Raw genomic sequence first — 20,943 nt, 5'->3', positions numbered from 1 at the left:
ACATTCTTTTAAATTGTTAGGCTCGATATTTGTAAAATATTTGGCGCCATTGGTTACATTAGTGTTGTCCTACATTTAAAACGTCTGGGTTACACATTTAACCCTGTTCCCTGAGAAGGGAACTCCACGTTGCGTGAACTCAACGCTGTGGGAAGCACCCTCGTGCGTGACCAGTATCTGAAGCTTGTATCAGTATCATTATGACTATTTATAGGCCTGCCATGATCAGGTGACGTGGCAATTAAGCACGTTGCATGATATATAAATGGCACCTGTGAACCGTGCCATCAGCCTTATTATCTTCAGCGAGACTGCATGTTGTTTGTGTAAAGCTCGCAAAAAGACTTAATTTTCTCTCTATCTTTTCACAAAAACATAAAGAAAAATCTCTTTACTTTTCTGTCCCCCCCCAAAAAAGCATGATGCTTTCCCTCCAACAGAATGTGGAAAAGTTAGCAACGCTAAAAAACCATCTGGCAGTGTGGAATCTACTGCCAAATGTGTCTCCATGGGTTCTGTCTACCGTGGGAAAGGGTTACCAGGTCCAGTTCAGAGCTCAACCCACCCCCCACCCCCGGTTCAGAGGTGTGCTCACCATAGAGGTCAGCACAGAGCAGAGCCCAACGTTAGCGCAGAAAGCAAGATCCCTCTTGGACAAAGGAGCCATAGAACATGCACCCCGTTCCCTGAGGGAGGGAGGTTATTACAGCCATTATTTCCTGCTCCACAAAAAAGATGGTGGTTTGCGGACAATTTTAGATCTGCGTCATCTGAACTGTACTCTTCGGACATACAGGGTAAAGATGCTGATGCCCAAACTTATCGTTCTACAGATTAAGTTTGAGGATGGGTTTGTGACGATAGATCTAAAAGATGCATATTTCCACATCGAAACATTGCCCAGTCACAGGAAGTTCCTGAGGTTTGCGTTTGAAGGCAATGCATACCAATATTGGGTTCTTCCCTTCGGGCTAGCTTTATCCCCTCGTACCTTCACAAAGTGCATGGATATCATTCTGGCTCCATTCCGACTCCAGGGCATTCGTGTACCAAACTACCTGGATGACTGGTTAATTCTAGCACAATCCAGGGAACTGCCGATTCAACATCAAGATGTTGTTCTTGCCCACATGAAGAGCTTGGGGCTCAGAAATGGGGGCCATATTTCTAGCACTGAAATTCTTTCTTCCTCAATTGAGAGGTCACCATGTGTTAGTTGTGACAGACAACACAGCTGTGGTCTCATATTGCCACCAATGAGGATAACGTTCTTCTAAGGGCAGAGGGAAAGTTTTTGTTAGTGAGTGCAATGTACATTCTGGGCAACTGGAATGTGGGGGCAGACATCCTGTTGAGGTAGGGGTTGAGGCCCAGGGATTGGTGGCTCCATCCACAAGTGGTGGAGTCTATATGGCGGAGGTTCGGCCAAGCGGAAGTGGATGTGTTCGCCTCCAAGGAGCCAACACACTGCCCGCTGTGGTTTGCCCTCACTCCTCCCTCACCATTAGGACTGTACACCATGGTACACATGTGGCCAAGGTCACATCTATATGCTTTTTCCCCCCAATCGCTCTGCTCCCACAATTTCTAGTGAGAGTTCGCCATGACTGTCTACGTCTGCTGCTAGTAGCACCTTATTGGCCAGCTCGAATATGGTTCTCAGATAATATCTCTGCTAGACGGCACTCCTTGGGAGATTCCCATCTGCAGGGATCTACTGTCTCAGGCCAGAGAGCTGATTAATCACCCTCAGCCGGAACTATGGAAACTGTGGGTCTGGCACCAACTCATAAATCCTGGTCTCACTACTGAAGTTGTAGAGACCATGTTGAACGCTACAGAACCATCCACAAGGAAATTGTATGTGCTCCAATGGCAACTTTTTGTCTCGTGGAGTGAGGAACGTCAGCTAGACCCAGGGAATTGCGCAATAGCTACAGTCCTAGAGTTTTTACACAGACGTTTCTCAGCGGGGTTAGCTCCTTCTGCAATCAGGGTCTATGTGGGCATCATTTCGGACAGCCACGCCCCTATTGATGGAGCCTCTGTAGGGCAACATCCTCTAACTTTGAGGTTTAGGTGTGGTATCAGGCAGCTGAGGCCCATCTGCAGGCCATGGATACCTTCCTCTGACCTTTCTGTGGTCCTGGAAGGTCTGTCAGGTGCCCCATTTGAGCCCTTAGACTCGGCCTCTGACTCCAAAGGTAGCTCTTTTGCTGGCCCTGGCATCTCTCAAGTGAGTAGGAGATCTACAAGCTCTTTCTGTTTCCCCTTCCTGCCTTGACTTTACCCCTGGATTAGCCAAGGCCTTCCTGTATCCTGGGCTGGATTATATTCCTAAAGTGCCTACATCTGCTGTCCAGCCACTAGTGTTGCAGGCTTTCTGCCCTCCTCCATTCTTCACACCGGAACAAGAGAAATTACACCAACTGTGTCCAGTAAGGGCTCTCTGTACTCACATCCACTGCTCCAGCCAGTGGCGTAAGTCGGAGCAACTGCTGGTCTGCTTTGGCTGTGACAGTAGAGGTGATGCTGTGTTGAAGCAGCGTATCTCTAATTGGATAGTGGAAGCAATCTCTATCGCTTATGAGTCGCGCGGTCTCGCTACGCTTTCAGGAATAGGGTCTCATTCCACTAGGGGGGGGACGCCTCCTCGAAGGCTTTGTCCAAAGGGGTATCCTTACAGGATATGTGTGCTGCAGCAGGGTGGTCTACGCTGCACACATTCATTCGATATTACAGCCTGGATATACATTCTGTCCCAGGCTCGAGTGTCTTGTAGTGACCCTTGGGCTCGGATCTTTTTGAACAGGCCATACCCTCAGTATGACAGAGTGGGTATTCTTGTTTACATAGCATTGAGCTCACGCAACCTGGAGTTCCCTTTGAAAGGGAACATCTGGGTTATGCATGTAACCCTGCTCCCTGAGAAGGGAACGAGATGTTGCATAGCTTTGTCATACTGGGGCATGCCTGTGAATTGTGTCTTCAATTCAGATAATAAAGGCTGATGGCGCGGTTCACAGGTGCAGTTTATATATCACGCAAGGCGCTTAATTGCCACATCACCTGATCACGGCAGGCCTATAAATAGGCATGATATTACATAAGCTTCAGATACCAGTCACGCACGAAGGACCTTCCCACAGCGTTGAGCTCACGCAGCGTCTTGTTTCCTTCTCAGTGAACAAGGTTACATGCGTAACCCAGATGTTTTAAATGTAGGACAACACTAATGTAACCAATGGCACCAATACAGATGGGTCTGTAGTTGTGAGATTTGGTCTTGGATCTTTTGATGCCTACTTATGATTATGATTATGACTATGATTATTATTATTGAGTGGTGTCTATGATTCATATAGAAATTATATTGTTAGTGAAACAGTAACTTGGAAAAAAACATTGGTTAGGTCTACTAAAGAAAAGGTTTTATTTTAAAATTTTCTCCTTAGTGTCAAAGAAATGTGAATTAACAAAGTCTGATATGTAGCTTAAGTGTTGAATGTGTAGTTAAGTGTTAAATGCATAAAATTATCTATCTCTTTGGCCACACAAGACAACACAAACTGATAAATATTTTATTTTCCTTTTTTTGTATGTGTGTTAATTCTGGCATTTTCCTTGATGATTGTCTAAAATATGAAACTGTGTATTACAAAAACATTTCTACTGGAAAGTTTAGTTAGAGAGGTTCTTTGAAAACAAATTTTCCAACTACTAATTTATGACATTTTGAACTAACACATTTAATATTATGCAAGAATCATTATAACCCAGATCACCCATTTTTTCATCACAGACACACTGTAATGTTTTTGTATGTAGTTTCTGTTCAGTCATATATTGTACACACAAAGTAAATCTGTGGAAAACCAAATTAGAATAACTTGTAGCTATTTGTATTCCGTATATTTTTGTCTGTTACTTTAATTGGTATTGAAGACTTTATGTCTATATGTTTATAAAAAAAAAATAGATGTTCTACTAAACTGTTATACTGAGTAAAGGAAATCCAAGGACTTGGACCTTTGTGCTTGCACAGATACAGTATCTCACAAAAGTGAGTACACCCCTCACATTTTTATAAATATTTGATTATATCTTTTCATGTGACAACACTGAAGAAATGACACTTTGCTACAATGTAAAGTAGTGAGTGTACAGCTTGTATAACAGTGTAAATTTACTGTCCCCTCAAAATAACTCAACACACAGCCATTAATGTCTAAACCACTGGCAACAAAAGTGAGTACACCCCTAAGTGAAAATGTCCAAATTGAGCCCAAAGTGTCACTATTTTGTGTGGCCACCATTATTTTTCAACACTGCCTTAACCCTCTTGGGCATGGAGTTCACCAGAGCTTCACAGGTTGCCACTGGAGTCCTCTTCCACTCCTCCATGACGACATCACGGAGCTGGTGGATGTTAGAGACCTTGTGCTCCTCCACCTTCCGTTTGAGGATGGCCCACAGATGCTCAATAGGGTTTAGTCCATCACCTTCACCGTCAGCTTCTTTAGCAAGGCAGTGGTCGTCTTGGAGGTGCGTTTGGGGTCGCTATCATGCTGGAATACTGCCCTGCGGCCCAGTCTCCGAAGGGAGGGGATCATGCTCTGCTTCAGTATGTCACAGTACATGTTGGCATTCATGATTCCCTCAATGAACTGTAGCTCCCCAGTGTCGGCAGCACTCATGCAGCCCCAGACCATGACACTCACACCACCATGCTTGACTGTAGGCAAGACACACTTGTCTTTGTACTCCTCACCTGGTTGCCGCCACACACGCTTGACACCATCTGAACCAAATAAGTTTATCTTGGTCTCATCAAACCACAGGACATGGTTCCAGTAATCCATGTCCTTAGTCTGCTTGTCTTCAGCAAACTTTTTGCGGGCTTTCATGTGTGTCATCTTTAGAAGAGGCTTCCTTCTGGGATGACAGCCATGCAGACCAATTTGATGCAGTGTTTGGCATATGGTCTGAGCACTGACAGGCTCACCCCCCACCCCTTCAACCTCTGCATCAATACTGGCAGCACTCATACGTCTATTTCCCAAACACAACCTCTGGATATGACGCTGAGCACGTGCACTCAACTTCTTTGGTCAACCATGGCAAGGCCTGTTCTTAGTGGAACCTGTCCTGTTAAACCGCTGTATGGTCTTGGCCACCGTGCTGCAGCTCAGTGTCAGGGTCTTGGCAATCTTCTTATAGCCTAGGCCATCTTTATGTAGAGTAACAATTCTTTTTTTCAGATCCTCAGAGAGTTCTTTGCCATGAGGTGCCATGTTGAACTTCCAGTGACCACTATGCGGGAGTGTGAGAGCGATGACACCAAATTTAACACACCCGCTCCCCATTCACACCTGAGACCTTGTAACACTAACAAGTCACATGACACTGGGGAGGGAAAATGGCTAACTGGGCCCAATTTGGACATTTTCACTTAGAGGTGTACTCATGTTTGTTGCCAGTGGTTTAGACATTAATGGCTGTGTGGAGTTATTTTGAGGGGAGAGTAAATTTACACTGTTATACAAGCTGTACACTCACTACTTTACATTGTAGCAAAGTGTCATTTCTTCAGTGTTGTCACATGAAAAGATATAATCAAATATTTACAAAAATGTGAGGGGTGTACTCACTTTTGTGAGATACTGTACATGGATGCATCTGTCAGAGCTTTGACTTGCTTGCTCCCAGGAGAGCTGTGCTTTAAAATGGCCGTCCATGGCACCCACACAGAGGCACTGCAGCTGAGGCCTCTAGTTAGAGCAGAATGACAGCAATGAAGAGGCTGAATAATACATAGCCCTGTCCACAGCTGAACAAAGAACTGCAGACAGCAGCACACTGGATATTCATACCTCACTGGCCAGTTTTTGTGTGTGTGTGTATAATATACATATATATATATATATATATATATATATGTATGTATGTATGTATACACACCACCTAACAAAAGGTATAAGTATGGCTACTACTAAAGTAGTAGTTATGATTCACGTGAAATTTTGCAAGAAATTCTCAAGTTATATTTTTTTTTAAAAACATGGTCATACCAGGTGGAAGCTAGTTCTGTTACAATTTCAACATTTTGGGCTGATTTTCATGACACACATAAAGCCCAGTAAGTGCTAGTACAGAGAGACTGTGTATCCCAAGTGTCATTTTAGTTTCAGACCGAGTATAACTTGGATGTGAAAAAGCTGCAGAGCTTTGAAGCTGTCAATGTGTGAGTTAACAAGAAAGACTGTTAAGAATGGACGATGTCATGTCTCCATGAGATCAACATCAACATAATGATTCACAATTCAGTTAAGAGTGTGATGTATAAGCACCATCTAATCAGTAACTCCTCTAAGAATAGCATGTAGTATGAGATTCGCTCTACACTTGTACTGCACTTTCCCTGACTAGAACTCTAACCATCATAAAGAATGAATGAGGCGCAGCTGGAATAACGCATAACCACACACCAGGGCTTTCATCATACTGCAGTGTTTCATCCCAATGCCCAGCCTTCAGCCTTCACTCCCTGCAAAAGCAGGTCTCTCCAAAGGCTGTCCACATGTGCTGCACCTTGTGCTAATAACAGACTTTCCATATGCAAATGCAGAGCCTCATTTTTAAGAAGGCATCTTCCATATCCATTCATTATGCATAAGATATGGAGGAGGGGAGCCATGTTGTGTTCACATCGAGGGCAAGGCTACCATCAACGTGTTTACTTGTCACTGAAAGCGCATGTAAACAGTCACTTGTTGCCAGCATAAGCATGTGAATGCAAAGCTTGGAGAAAGAAGGGGTCTTTGCATATGTGTGTGAGTGTGTGAGTGTGTGAGAGAGAGAGAGAGCGCGAGAAAGAGAGAGAGAGCGAAAAGGAGAGAAGCATAAACTTGCACTCAAGAACAAAAACAGGGATTTAACTCTTCTAAAAGCTTAAACTGCATAATTGGGTAGTAGTCACAAATAAACCAAAACACACACACAAACAGAATTTGTACAGTATTTTAAATGACTCAAACATTAATCAGGAACTAATGGACACACTCTATAGGGTGACACCTCACCTTGAAATGAAGAATTTCACTTCCATTACCACCCACTTCTCTATAATTATCTGTAGCCCTCTCCTACGCAAGCGCTCCATTTAAGCAGGCGCAATACTGAAGAGGGGGTGCTACTGTGAGTGTGATGCTGGGTTACAGCCACAGGGCCACTGTCACATCCCTGCTAGTTTTTGTGCCACCACTTGACAAAGTAGTTCAGGGGGAAAACTGTGGGGCCAAAAGACCTCTTATAATTACCCTATCTAAATGGTTCCTTGGGTTAAATGGGTTTAATTGTACATGTGGAGTTTGAGATGAAACTATTTAAACATGAAAAATGCATTTGGTCCCAAGTAATTTATTTAATGTTTGCTATACAGCTCCAAATGTACTGTACCAGTAAGGCCAATTCTAGTCATAAGATGAATGAGACAATAGATTTATATATAGACGATATTTAGAGACGATAGATAGATATAGATGCTCATATTTACATGTAGATGTGCTAAACAACTTAGAACATGGCACCTTTTGTTTGAACCCACCCATTTTTTCAAGTGATCAAATACATTGGAACATTTGACTGATAGGTGTTTCTTGCTGCCCAGGTGTGCCCTGCCCAAAAACAACAGTCTGTGACGATACCAACTACCTCCACAGGGCAGGGGTGAAGGATCATAATCCAACCTTCAAAGAAGACTTCAAGAGCAGAAATATAGAGGTCATACTACAAGATGCAAACCATTCATCAACAGTAAGAATCAGAAAGCCAGATTGGGATTCACAAAGAAATACAAAAGTTCTGGAACCAAGATTAACCTCTAAGTGATGGAAAGGCCAGAGTCTAGAGAAAGAGAGGATCTGCTCATGATCCAAAACATAGAAGCTCATCAGTCAAGTACAGTGGTGGTAGTGTCATGGTTTGGGCTTGCATGTCTGCTTCTGGAACAGGTTTACTAATCTTTATTGATGATGCAACTCATGATGATAGCAGCAGAATTAATTCAGAAGTCTACAGAAACAATCTGCCTTCCAATTTATAGAGCAATGCATCCAATTTAATTGGGAGGAACTTCCTCATGCAGCAAGACAATGGCCCAAAACATACTGCCAACACATCAAAGGACTTCATCAGGGGGAAGGTATTAGACTGGCCAAGTCAATCACAAGCCCTTAACCTAGTTGAGCATGCATTTCACCTCCTGAATAGGAGACTGAAGGCGGGAGAAACGCTACCAAAAAAACTTAAAGAAGGTGTGGTATAAGCCTGGAAAAGCAACACAAAAGAAAAATGCAACAGTTTGGTGATGTCAGTGGGTCACCAGCTTGATGCAGTTATTGCAAGAAAGGGATATGCAACCAAATATTAAGTGTTGTTTATTTTTAATCTGTTCCTATACTTTTGCTCACCTAAAAATTGGGTGGTCTGAGACCAAAGGTACCACGTTTTAAGTTGTTTAACACTAGATGTACATTATGTAATGAAAGCTGAAATTCTGATCTATCATCTCATATTCATCTTTTCAAACCCAAATGTCTTCAATGTATAGCTAAAACAATAGAACTGGCCTTGCAGTTCAAATACTTTCAAAGGGGACTGAATTCTGTACTCAAAATTTTTTGCAGTCGGAACAGTTTTTAATAGCAGCAGCGGTATAGCATGCAAAATATCCATGTGAACTTTCCTTACAATGTGCATGAAAGAAGGAGAATTAGCATCATAGGCTTGCAGACTGAAATTCTCTATCCTTCCAATCCTTCTCAAGTGAGCTATGGCAATAAATTGCACACTAATAAGAATTTTGGGATGGGAAAATGTTATACACGATCCAAAGAAAGGTTTAAACTTGAGTATTATTATATTATTGCATATTCCCATAAAAAGGAATTAAACGTAAAAGATACAGCAACAAAGCAAACACAATTCTTTCTTTTAATGGAGTCTCCACCACATGGCCATCAGGTTGATACAACTCAAACAAAAGGATTTTAAATAATTCTATGATAAAACAAAAAGTTTACTAATTAAATGAATAAGCAAATACAGCTTATCGCAGCTACTCTGATTTAAAGCAAATGTCTGGAACAGTCTGGGATCCATCACCTGTTGTCCTCTACAGTGTCTTTTTCCCTCTCATTAAAATTTGCAGTAAGTTGCTCTGCAGAGAGGTTTAAAAATCACTCTGTGCTAGTACCGCACGTCAACTATTTCCTTTAAGAGGGAACCTTTTATGGCAAACCGTCTCTTATACACAGATACCACAGACAGGGGTGTAAATATTTTTTATACCCATATTGTACCTACATAAGAACAACAAAAAGTTCATGTTTTTCATTCCAAAGATTTCCATATAATCACCAAAAAGAACAGACATTTTAAGTGGCTGGCTGTGTGTTCCGACAATGAAAAAAAACAGACGGCTGTGAGCTAAACAAGCCACAAATTTTTGCTTATGATAATCCCAAAATTACAATAATGAAAATGCAGGAAATGTATTTACCCACGAATGCTTTACAGATTTTATAACTTGCCAGAGTGGGTCTCTCATAACGATGACCGATCTAAAGGCCACAGAATATGCATGAGGATAAAAGGGTTTATTTGCATAATGAGACTTATCTAAAATTAATTAGCAAGTACATCTACAATATTAGATCCAATTTAATTAGCATAAAATATCCCTCAATCAAATTACTTGGAAGAACATGGCCGTTCATTTAGAAAAATAAAAATCACAAATCAAAAGATTTTGCAAAAGTGTAATGTGAAAGATAATTTGGCAAGGTCAACAATAACACCACTACAATAAAAATCAGGAGCAGAACCATGAACATGTAATTTATTCAATTTAAATTAGATTTTCCTTCTTCCTACCTCTAGCAGAACTAATGCAACAATATAGGAGCCCAAGAAATGTGCAGACCTCTAAGTCAGTTTCAAAACCTCTAGTATGGCAGTAGTAATAAAAAGATATTTATGCATTGCTCCATTGTGGGCTGATCTGCAGTTCTGAGAGTGACTGCCCTTTACAGATACGTACAGCACGTATATCTAGTGTCATGATGTTTTCTAAGCTTTGACCTGTTTCAAGCTCATTAAGAAGCTCTCAGGTAAACAGAATCTGAAGGGGCAAAGATCAGAGTTGGCAGTTAATTTGTTTAGTTTAATTATGTGGATATATATCAGGTAAAAAATTTCACCTCTTATGTATGGCATTTATAGTACATAATGTAGTGCAGAATGACATTGGATAAATAAGTCAAAGACCAACCTGGGCATACAGTTGTGGAGACAAGTTTAAATATACCTAGGGTAAAGAAATTCAAACTCAACTTTCCAAACTACACATATTACCATACATTTCCTGTGTTAAGTCAATTAGGTTATCTACTTTATTTCCATTATTTCAAAGGTCATCCAAAAGGTAATTTCAAAATAAGAGTTAAGAGACATTTATTTAAGGGTTGTTTTTTTTTTAGTGCATAACAGCACTAAAATTACATCTCAAATTTACCACAACTCATGTATGGCCTTCTAATTAGTTGGGCCATTAGCAAATACACTGGCAACCTTCCCAGAATATAAGTTGGCCTAAAAAATGGATATTAGAGACATGGTATGTCATCTTTATTTAATCACTTCAGCAACATTGTTCATCTTCCTCCTCCCTTATGTCTACTTGTAAAGTAGACGATAGAGGTAACTCATCTATCTGGATAATCAGGTCCTCCATGGACAAGACAACTAAATTGATTCAGAAACATTATGTTTGACTAAATTCACACTTACCATCCTTATCAGCTCTCCGGAATATCTGTAAAGAAACCAAATAGAGACACTGTTATTTCATGTTGAATTTACATTTATTGTTCTTGTAAACAAAAGAAACAAATATTCTAAAATGTTTATATATAACAATAAATATGCAGTTTATAGACTGTTGGTCAATGCAATAAAGCTGTGAAGAGATAGTGAGAGACTTGATAATTTAATTACTGTATAATATAATTACATAGGCAAATGTGAAATAGAGATCAGATGGGTAAAGAGAATAATCTGTATTTCTGAAAATGTAATTCCACATTGGGTAATCAATTTGCACGTACATGTGAAGTGGTGTGTGCTGCATAATAGTGTAAGCTTGCGCACACACAATGGAAACAAAATGCTATTTATTTCCATTATAGAAAAACAAAGATGCTCTATTGAGGAGCTATGGACAATTTATATATGAACAATTTATATAAAACAAAGTTACACTATGGGCAAGCATAAGTTTTTGGATTTTCTTCTAATACAAATTAAATGTAAAAGGTTCTTGGCTCTAATCAAAACAACTTGCTGTCTACCCATCCCTTTAGAGATAACTTGTCAGTAAACACATTGAGAAGCAATGCAAACAGTAACAAAATGTATTTAGTTACAGCACCATCTGACATATACGCTTGCCATTTCATCCTCCAGTGGACACATTTTCCTCCACCACAAGAGGAAGGAGGAACCAGGCTCAGTATAATCCAACTGAATTTATTTATTAGGCAATTAGGTAAGTGTCTTATACAAAGAAAAAAGATATTTCTGGTTTTAAAACCATATGTTGTGCCAGTATCAACTGAAGCCCCCAAAAACAGGTCCAAAAATTTATCCCAAATATATAATTTATACCATAAGTGCTAAATGCCATTGGTGTTCATGGTTTGTGTCTTTTCCTCAAGATAATTAATAATACTAGGAAGACTGTACACATGAGCTGAAACAGGAGGCAGCAATTGTGGCATGGGTATGGAATGCTATAAAAGTAGCACATCTGGGATCCATCATTCTGCAATCCGCCATCCCCTATAACAGGACATGTACTATGGTGGCTGACACATTCAGATGATAAGCTAAAGGTATAAGTGCATCTTAAACATTAAATGAATTGGTTGAAAGCATGTGGAGGCTGGATCAATTATTTCTCCAGTCTAATACTGTTTTGTTAGATAATGTAGGTGACCCAGTTTAGCTTCACTTCAGAAGAGCAATATCTCTGTGAAAGCAAAAGGGGGACAGTAACCCAAAAGTGAGAAGGCATATAGTGCCCTCCAGAATGATTGGCATACTTGATGAAAATGAGCAATATATACATAATATAAAAGAGTAGCATGCAATAAATGACATGTTGAGGTCAAATAGTGTGATGGTTTCAGACAGATTGGCACCCTTAAAATTTTAAAATTAATAACAGCTAATTAATCACACCTACCCTGGAGAAAATAAGAGCACCAAGCCTATTCCTCTAATGTCTAACAAGGTTGGAGACACTAATAGATGGAATCCTGATCCACTCTTCTGTGCAGAACATATTATGCTCCTGTCACAATCTCCCCTTTAGAAAGAGCTGCAGCCTGCAGTGTGCTTTGAGTGCCGGAGGGCGCACGCGTGCATGAGCCAGGCGCAAGTGCTCAGCGAGCGCACGCTCTTCGAATGTTGATAACTGTGACATTGTGTCATGTCCCGTGACGTAAGGGAGTTGAGTACGGAAGCAGTTGCAGGTAAAGATGTTTTAATTAAAGGAGGCAGGCAGACAAATCCAAAACGTGAAACAGATGCGTAGTCAAAAACAGCCAGTGGGTCGGGCAATCGGCAAACAGGCATATACAGGGTTAGGCAGGAATCGAAGTTGCGGTCACAGAAAATGGGGTCAAAACTCAAAACAAGAAACGTGAAGCTATGACTTGGAACTGGGAGCGGAAAACACCAGCGTGGTCTATGTGAACTATTCTATGATAATTTAGTTTATCTATCAAGGTAACTTAACATTAACTAACTACTCTCTAACTATCCTAACTATAATATGCCGCGAGGTGTAAAGGGAAGCGAGAGGTATTTATCATGAACATAATCAGCGTTAAGCCCTGACAGCTGAAAATAATGAAGGCACACCCTTGAACAACAACCAATGACAGAACAGGGAGGAGACAGACCAGAAACAAAACAAACGCACACATAGTAAACAATGTCACAGTTGTCAACATTCGAAGAGCGGGTGCTCGCTGAGCGCTCGCGCACGCCCTCCGGCTCTCCAAGCGCGCTGCCTAAAGGGAAGATCGTGACACATTGTTTACTATGGACATGTGCGTTTATTTTGTTTCTGTTCTGTCTCCTCCCTGTTATGTCATTGGTTGTTGTTCGAGGGTGTGACTTCATTGTTTTCAGCTGTCAGCACTTAACGCTGATTATGTTTGGGATATATATACCCCTCGCTTCACAGTACACTTCACAGAGTATTCTAGTTAGATAGTAGTTAGTTAATGTTACGTACCTTAATTTTGTGTAACTATAGATTAATTCACTTAGACCAAGCTGGTGTTTTCCGCTCCCAGTTCCCAGTCATAGTTTCATGTTTTGTATTTTGACCCCGTTTTCTGTGACTGTGTCTTCGATTCCTGCCTAGCCCTGTACATGCCTGTTTGCCGATCGGCCGACCCACTGCCTGTTTTTGACTACGCAGCCGTTTCACGTTTTGGATGTGTCTGCCTGCCTCCTTATAATAAACGTCTTTACTTCACTAGCCTGGTGCATCCAAAGCCTGCCAAGAAACAGTGGCTTGGGTTCTTAGTATCCCGGTTTTATGGCCCGGCCCGTGACTGGGCAGCTGGTCTGTACAGGGTCCAGTGCCCTCAAAGACGTCACTCAGTTTGCTGAACTTTTTCTGGAGGAGTTCGCGCAGCCAGGGCAACAAAACAGCCTGGATTTACTGGAGAGGGGAATCAATGTGACAAACAAGGCTGACCTGCCTTTCCACCTCTATTATGAGTGGGTGGACCGGGTAGAATCCACTTCAGGTTCCGGCTAACGTGGTGGAGGTTCCACTGGGATGTAGGACTGAGGGCTGGTGGAAGGAGACTCAGCTACAATGTCCTACATGCAAGAAGCTTGGTCTCCAGGAAGCATTTTTCTGCTCTAAGGAATGCTTCAAGAGCAGCTGACGTGAGCACAAGCAACTACACAAGAAAACACTTGCGGAACTACAGGCCGAGGTCAACGTAGCAAACTCTGCACCAGAGCTCAAACCTAAGACCCATGAGGTGGTCTCACCTACCAAGCTCCAGTCAGAGGTCAATGTGGCGACCTGAGAGCTCCAGCTTGAGACCCACGAGGAGGTCTCGCATGCTGAGCTCCAGAAAGAAGTCAACGTGGCATCCTCAGAGCTCCAGCTTGAGGCCCACGAGGAGGTGTCAGCTCCAGAGCTTCAGCCAGAGGTCAACATGGCGACCTCAGAGCTCCAGCCAAAGGTCAACGTGGTGACCTCAGCCCCAGAGTTTCAGCCTGGGACCCATGAGGAGGTCTCAGCTCCAGTGATCCAGCTTAATGTCATAGTCCTGCTAGAGGCCAACGAGGTGACCTCCCAAGTCATGTTCATGTCTGAGGTTGAAGAGACGGCCAACTCAAGCTCTGCTCACGCCAAGTTCCTGTCCCAGGGCAAAGAGACGGCCTCCCAAGACACCTTACTGTCCCAGGGCGAAGAGACGGCCAACCCAGGCTCTGCTTACACTAAGTTCCTGTCCCAGGTCGAAGCCGACGTCATGAACAACCAAGTTCCACTCATGCCCAAGTCTGTTGACACAGCCAACCAAGTTCAGCCTGCAGAGTCCGCAGAGGATGCTTTTCTGCTTACCTGGTGAACTGAGGACGTCGCTCTGCTTAGTTGTTCTGCTGAGGACAGTGCTCTGCTTAACTGTTCCGCTGAGGACGGCGCTCTGCTTACCTGTTCCGCTGAGGACGTGGCTTTGCTTTCTTGCTCCGCTGAGGACACCGCTCAGTCTTCTGGTTCAGCTGGGGACATTTTGCCCAGGGGACAGGCCTGCCAATGGAGAGGAGTGTTTTCACGATCTCCCCACGATCTCAAAGCGCACCTGTCACGCGCTTTGAGTGCTGGTGCGCAGGCACGTGCACACTTCGAATGTCGATAACTGTGACATTGTTTACTATGGACAGGTGCGTTTGTTTTGTTTCTGTTCTGTCTCCTCCCTGTTCTGTCATTGGTTTTTCGCTCCCAGTTCCCAGTCATAGTTTCATGTTTTGTGTTTTGACCCCATTTTCTGTGACTGCAACTTCGATTCCTGCCTAGCCCTGTACATGCCTGTTTGCCGATCGCCCGACCCACTACCTGTTTTTGACTACACAGCTGTTTCACGTTTTGGATTTGTCTGCCTGCCTCCTTTAAATAAACGTCTTTAGCTGCACCTGCTTCTGTATTCAACTCCCTTACGTCTCGCGACGTGACAACTGCTTTATTCTTTGTGCATGTGGACTTCCCTCTTTAATTCAGACCACAGAAGTTTTAGACACTGAGATGGTAATTGAAAAAAAATTATTTTGTTTTTCTTTACAAATTTCTGTGTTGATTTAGAAGTATGTTTGGCTATGACCAAGTCTGAATCTCCTAGAAGAGGCCACCAGGATTTGGTGAAAAATTCATGATGCTCTCAATCGCCACAAGAGCCCCTGCCCAACCAACCACACAGCATAAATAATCAAATAATATAACATGTAAAGACTTTTTTGTATTTATTTTAAATATTTTTCAAGTTTAGAAATTTAGGGGCATGGAAAATCTGAATTATTATGTTTTATGTTTGTTGCACAGTCATTTTTAGTCATATTTATGAAGGGTGCAGGACATGATATAAAAAAAGTAGTCCTCATTCCCAAGACAACTGGGTCAGTTGGACCATCGACTACATAAACATTAAGTTGAGGTAGTCAACCATCTTATTCAAAATAACTTGACTTTTAAATAATAAATTTTAAAAATAATAACTAGCTACAACTGTCAGCAGGGCACAGAGTCACTGTATATGATTAACCAAATAAGACCAAAGTCTAGCCTAGGTACAGAACTTCTTATTATAAGTAACTGCAGTGATGTTAAAACTATTTTCCATTAGAATGACCAGAAAACCAGTAAAGGTAAAAATGCCAGAAATTAAATGCCTGCCTTCTTAAAAGGTGCAATGGTTGTAGTTGGAGTAGCAGGAGATCATAAAAATGTTGGTCTTGATCCTTTAAACATCGGCCACTGTTTGACACTGCAGCTCTTGTAGTCTGACGTTTAAATAGTTCACTACTAGACTCTGATCACTATTGTGAAGATACTGTGAAATAATATCCTACACATGTAGTGTGAAAAATTCGTGAATTTTCCAGAAGCCCAGAGAGAGGTCGCCATCAGCCACTGAACCTCACCGGATCACGTCACATGACTGTTTGCACCTGATTCACTTTTTGGTTTAACAAGCTGTGCACTTGTATTTAAGTCACGTCTTGCACAGCAAACATTGTCAAGCTTTTATCATTTGTTGTCTTTCATTGTCAAGTTTCGATCTCTAGTCCATGTATATATTCTTGCCTTGAGCACATAGTTAACTTTGTGTCTAACTTTGTGCTGTCTGCATCATGCATTTTTCATTAAAATAGAATTCTGCACTTGCATCCACCTCCTACATATAATCATGATGGAAAGCTAGACCGAATATGGATGCAGCAGAAATGATTCATTGCATATGGGTCCATGGCAAGCAAATCCAGGATAACCAGAGGTAGTGCGACCAAATCGAGGCCTTCCTGGAGCAGCTCATGGCTAGGCCCGATGTCATGAGCCTCCTCTGGGAATTTTTTTTGGAGAGGCTCACTTCAAATGTCACCCGGCTCCACTTCAGATGCCTCTCTGCCTTCCTTCTCCACTGAGGACATCGCTCTGCCTCCCTGCTTCACTGAGGATGTCACTCCTCCCCCCTTCTTGCTATGCTGAGAACATCAGTCCCCCCCTCAAGCTTCACGGACAGAGTTGCTCCCCCCCTGGCCTTGTGGAAGATGTATGCTATGCTGAGGAGATCGTTCTGCCTCATTGCATGGTGGAGGACGTCGTGTCTCCTGCCAGCTCCTTGATGTGCAGCATTTCTAAGTACTCTGATCAGCTGTCATCTCGTCGGGCTGTCCAGGACCCCCTCTTTAACTTATTTCACATGCCGGGAGCCGTGCATTGAAGGGGGGGGGGCTCTGTCATAGTTACATGGACTTTGGCAAGGACTATGATTACCATTATCCACTGCACCTCACTGGATCACATAACATGACTGCACCTGATTAAGGTTTTGGTTTAATGAGCACTTGTATTTATGTCACGTCTTGCACAGCACACATCTATTGTTTGTTTTTGTGGTTCGTTGTCTTTCGTTGACACATTTTGTGCTCCAGACCTTGTATGTTTTTTTACCTTGAAATTATAGTTCATGTTTTTGGTGCAAGTTTGTGCTGTCTGCATCATGCATTTTTAATTAAAATAGAATTCTACACTTGCATCTGCCATTTATTTAAACAATCAAAGAACAAAACAAAGACACTAAGACAACGAGGCAAAATACTATGGCATGAAACAAAACACGGGAACATGGAACACAAAAATCGAAGACAACAAAAGACAGAAACGGTGCGGACAATGGCTATATATACACAAGAGTGCTCATTAACAGAAACGTGAATCAGGTGCAAGTGGTCATGTGACATGTAGTGCAGTGCAGTGGCTGATGGGAACTGGAGTCCAGAGTTTCCTGATACATGACGGTGAGATGACAGACTAACCCTTAATCAGTAAAAAGAAATTAGGATGTAGAAAACTGGGAGTTGCTGGCCATGAAAGCAGCCTTGGAGTAATGGAGACACTAGCTGGAGGGAGCCAATGGTCCACTACATCACTACATAATACAATAACAATAATAATAATAATAATAATAATAATAATAATAATAAATAATTTTATAGGCTTAAATTAAATAAAACCTAAATTAAAAAAAAAAAAAAAAATGAGGCTCAGACATCTGTTTTGTAACAAAACGTGAGCATTTATTTTAGCACTTCCATCAGTGAAACAACTCAGCAGCCTTGTTGTGTCATGTTGCTGCAATGAGAAACAGCCTGAGGGTGCTGTGGGATATGGTATTGTGATTGACCCGCAAGGGGAGAGGAGAAGGTGTGGATAATAAAGAGACAGGCTGCATCCAAAATCGCGTACTACCCTACTACACAGTAGGCGAAAAGCAGAACGCCAGAGGGGTAGTATATCCGAATTCTCAGTAGGCAAGAAATACCCGTATTGTGTACTGCTTCTGGTGAGATTTTGCAGTATGCAACTGATGGACACTAAGACAGTCAAACGTTCCCATAATGCAAAGGGACTGGTGCAGACATGCTGCGAAAAAAAAAAATGCGTCTGTGCTTTTTAAGTATTAAACCTTGGTTAAACAGGACTTGTTTAACAATACCTGAATAAATTGTTAACTAATAAATTGTTTAAGGTTTAAACGAGAAAACAGTTGGTTGGGTGACATGCCTGGAGATGGCTAGAAGATTTGTAGGCTAGTGTTTGCCCGTTTAACACTTATTTTTTTTCCACAAAGCCGACATATGGCTTCATCCAAATGTATTGGTTCACCTCTCTCATTAGGCACAAATCCAAAATGTTCCAAGATTGTCGATGTAACATTTGTTTCCCCAACAAGATCTATCGCTGCTGCAGAACCTGAAGTGATTGACTGGATTTTGCTGTGCTCAAATAAATCCACGCCAAACTAACAGATAACACCATATAAGGCATTTGATTATGATTACGTAATTTGTGTATTAACATAAAATCTCCCCCTATATGGTAGGCTAAAATTCAAATTAAAATTGCAACTGTTATTATACTTGTATACAAAACATTGTATTTATACTTGTCATAGTGCCCACTCAAGCAGAAACATTAACATGGCGTGTGATGTGACACCACCGCAGATGGCACTCCACCACTGCGTTGGCAAACTATCACCGCAGTGGTGCGGTTGTCATGGCCACAGTCACAGCCCTACCAAACATTTAATAAGTGTTATTAAAAGAAAGGGTAATATTACACAGTGTTAAACAGTCAACTGTCCCACATTTTTTGAAGTGCGTTGCAGTCATCAAATTTGAAATTAGTGTATATTTTCAAAAATAAATTAAATTCACAATGTAAAATATCAAATAATGTGTTAATAATGTGTTTTCAATATAGTACAGGGTGAACTGAATTTTCAAATGATTTTTTTTGCATTTTCCATACTGTCCCAAAAATTTTGGAATTGTATTTTGTGTAAATTTATGACATAATTCTAGAGACATATAGAGACGCAGCTTTCTCAGCTTTATACTCTGCTTATCAGTCTTTGTTGACTAGCAGTTTAGGCTGGAGCACTTGGATCAGATTCAGACTCTGAATCAAGTTCTAATCTGCCAGCTGGGCATAATCCCACAGTCAGCATAGGGGATATCTGAAGCAGAGATGCCTTCCATAAGATGGTCAATGCCAGTGCAGAGAGCACATAACTGATGCTTGTCTTTTGCTTTCAGGGGCTACAGACACTGGCTGCGTGAGTGAAGTCTTGCAGTATGGCTCATTAGCAAAGCCCAGCCAAGAGAAGCATGTGTTATGGTGGGGGGAAAACTGCTTGACTGCACTAACATTATATAGTCACAGGCCTGCTAATGTGTTGGTTGGTGCATCAGGGACAATGGAAAGTTAACAGATGGAAGGTACATGTGCACAAGACATGTACAAAAGAGGGTATCCAGGTGATTCTCCACACCTTGTAGTTAGGAGAGGTGAGACAGAACTGTTGATATTATAACAAAGTGGGGAGGGAAGAACGACTGCATGTAGTGCTGGGCAATTTTCATGATTAATTTGGTTCATCTGAATTAATATTTTGAAAATTGTTTTAAAAGATTCATTCAAATTAACCAAATTAATCCTGAACATTGCCCAGCACTACATGCAGTCGTTCTTCCCTCCCCACTTCATATGGGTAAGTCTATTTCGATACTAACGACTTTCAAACTGGCTGGTGGAAACACTCACTCTATTGTTAGGTATAACTAATGGTTCAATGGTACCAGTAACCCAGTATAAGGATCTGAATATGACAGTATTCAAATACTGAAATCACATTTTAAAAAATGTTGTTTTTTTTTGTTTTCTTAGAATACATTAATGTTTAAATTCCTCTCTTATTTATCTGTGTAAGATTAAGCTAATTAACCACAAAAGCATTTTTCATTCTCTTTCTAATCCCTTTTTAACCAGGGTGCTATTATGTCTAAACCTGCTTGTATGTGAAAATTACAGTCATGTGAAAAAATAAGTACACTCCATGAAATTTCTTTTTCACACATTTGAACAAGGAAGCATTTGATCCTCTTTGAAACAGTGCCTATTAATAAAGTTTATACACTTGAACAAAACCACAATGAAAATTTACATTTTCAATCATTTATTCAACATAAATATCGATAGATGTTAAATTCTTCTATGGAAAACATAAGTACACCTTTGGCCTCCTTTAGCAGAAATAACATCTTGTAGGCGTCTTGGATAATTGTCCATCAGTCTCTGATATCAGCTTGCTGGAATTTTTGACCACTCTTCCATTCAATATTCTTTCACTTGCAAGTTTTTTGAGGATTTTGTTGCATGTACTGCCATGGGCTTTCACTAGGCCATTCCATCACCCTTCATTTCTTCTTTTTGAGCCATTCCTTGGTGGATTTGTTAGTGTACTTAGGATCATTATACTGTTGGAAGGTCCACTTTCGGTTCAACTTCAACTTTCAGACAGATGGCCTCACATTATCTTTAAGCACTCTTTGATATGATGCAGAATTCATAGTTGAATCAATGAATGCAATCGTTCCAGTTCCTGAGGCAGAGAAGCAACCCCAAACCATAACATTTCCACCACTGTGCTTCACAGATGGTATGAGATGCTTCTCCTGAAAAGCTGTCTTTGGTCTGCGCTAAGCATGTCTGCTGTTACTGTGGCC

General features: G+C 41.4%; 1 protein-coding gene across 1 annotated transcript in view; it reads right to left on the bottom strand.

Moving 5' to 3' along the window:
* necab2 (N-terminal EF-hand calcium binding protein 2) overlaps window positions 1-20,943 on the bottom strand; it is a 98,851-nt gene that overhangs the window by 74,811 nt on the left and 3,097 nt on the right. The window contains exon 2 of the mRNA XM_053623151.1: window positions 10,852-10,876. Within this exon, the coding sequence (XP_053479126.1) occupies window positions 10,852-10,876 (25 nt within the window). The remainder of the gene's footprint in view (window positions 1-10,851; window positions 10,877-20,943) is intronic.

The sequence above is a fragment of the Ictalurus furcatus genome, chromosome 4 (genome assembly GCF_023375685.1).
Source record: "Ictalurus furcatus strain D&B chromosome 4, Billie_1.0, whole genome shotgun sequence".
Classification (NCBI taxonomy): Eukaryota; Metazoa; Chordata; class Actinopteri; order Siluriformes; family Ictaluridae; genus Ictalurus; species Ictalurus furcatus.
The sequence above is the reverse complement of the archived record's forward strand: the minus strand, read 5'-3'. Positions and strand labels throughout refer to the sequence as shown.